Source organism: Anoplopoma fimbria, unplaced genomic scaffold, assembly GCF_027596085.1.
Source record: "Anoplopoma fimbria isolate UVic2021 breed Golden Eagle Sablefish unplaced genomic scaffold, Afim_UVic_2022 Un_contig_11720_pilon_pilon, whole genome shotgun sequence".
Taxonomy (NCBI): Eukaryota; Metazoa; Chordata; class Actinopteri; order Perciformes; family Anoplopomatidae; genus Anoplopoma; species Anoplopoma fimbria.
Window position 1 is genome coordinate 1 of NW_026550999.1, and position 1,906 is coordinate 1,906.

The following is a 1,906-nucleotide window of genomic DNA, read 5'->3' on the forward strand; positions in this document are numbered from 1 at the left end:
TAATTTGGAGGACTTGTTATCTGCACATATTTTCACAGCTTTACACAACTCAAATCATGTTTATGGCCTAAGCGTAGTATTGTATACATTCTTATTTTGCTGTATTTAATATTTTAAATAGTTGTAGGTTTTCAGACTGTGTTTTTATGAAAATGTACAGTTCTACTTAAAGTTTAACTTGACTATCTATGTGTGTTGTATTGAGGTTAGTGCACCAGCAGGTCAATGATTGGGGCCTTGCACTAAAGCCTACGTAAGCTTTCAACGCAATGCGGTAAAGTTATTGTTGAAGGAGGCACAAAAACATATTAAGAGAACACACATCCATGTAAAAAAGTTTACACCTATGGGTTCAGGCCTCCAGAGTTTGATAAAGTTATTGGAATGATAACAACTCTATGTGGAAGAGTTAATGAGATCCATGGAGAGTGAAGAAAGGTTATAAAATAATTAATCTGACTCAAACAGTTCACTTTCTGATATCTGAAGATGAACATACATCAAATGCCGTCTAAGGTCAGGTATCAGTAAATGAACAATACAAATAAATACATGTTCTATATTAATGCAATCGCCACAGTGAGACTTCTTTTTCTCAGTTTACTCATTGCTGCTTGTTAAACAATCTACCAGTTTTTATGAAGTAAGGGTTTAATGTGTGACAATCTTCATGGATGATGAATTGAATGCAACATATATAACTCTTGGTGGGTATGTGGAAATGGGCAAATACAGGTATTTATATTTTTGTATTATGTTCACAGTATATATTCTAACAATCTGCTTTAATTGCACCATTGTGTACCTTATTTCCATACACAGGAACCTCCATGAGCCTATGTATATTTTCATTGCAGCTTTGCTACTGAACTCTATTATTTACAACACTGCTATGTACCCAAAGTTGTTAAGTGACTTTTTATCTGAAAAACAGATCATATCGTATTCAGCATGTATCTTTCAGTTTTTTGTATATTACACCTTAAGTGCTTCAGATTTCTTTCTGTTGTCAGCCATGTCTTATGACAGGTATGTGGCTATATGTAAACCTCTGCAATATCCAACTATCATGAGAAAATGCACAGTGAGCAGCATTCTGGTTCTAGCTTGGTTTATACCTGCTTCTGAGATGGCAGTTCAAATAACACTGGTTACTAATTCAAAACTTTGTTATTTCACTTTAAGAGCAATTTTTTGCAACAATTCACTTTACAATCTCTTCTGTGAGAGTTCAAGAGCACTATCTATATTTGATGTGTTTGCTCTGCTTAACATGGCACTTTTCCCTTTGCTCTTCATACTGTTTACATATACCAGAATACTTATAATATCCTATCGAAGTGGTAGAAATGTCAGGAAAAAAGCCGCACAGACTTGTTTACCCCACCTGATAGTTTTAATCTGCTTTTCATCTTTGTGTGCATATGATGTTATAATAATTCACCTTGGATCTGATTTACATTTCATAATGACTTTACAAGCGTTTTTCTATTATCCTCTGTTATATCCAGTTATATATGGACTAAAAATGAAAGAAATCTCTAAACATCTAAAGAAGTTGTTCTGTCAAGCCAAAGTGATGTAATGTATTAAAAGTAATGTTACAGTAATAGTGATGTTAATGATGCTAATGCACAAACATTCCTTCTGTGATATTAATCCTGAGATGTAAATGTTCAGACCTATGGAAGGTATTTAATGTCAGGATTTGTTTCCATGCTGTAAAACAAATCCTATTAACTGTTTGTCCTTAAAAAAAGTAAAGAGAAACTTCAGTTTGAACAATCCAATGACTACTCAATAAGCTGCAGTTATTCAACAATATGATTTTGTTAATGTCAACTCAGTCAGGTATAAGTTTAATTCAACCAATTACCAATGTGGGCAATCAACACTGCAAGCAAAG

The 1,906-nt window shown here is 33.5% G+C and overlaps 1 protein-coding gene across 1 annotated transcript; it reads left to right on the forward strand.

Annotated features, from left to right (window-relative positions):
- The first annotated feature begins 670 nt into the window (after positions 1–670).
- LOC129115355 (olfactory receptor 6N2-like) lies at positions 671–1,585 on the forward strand. Its single transcript, XM_054626907.1, has one exon. The coding sequence runs from the start codon at positions 671–673 to the stop codon at positions 1,583–1,585; it is 915 nt and encodes a 304-aa protein (XP_054482882.1).
- Positions 1,586–1,906: the final 321 nt, after the last annotated feature.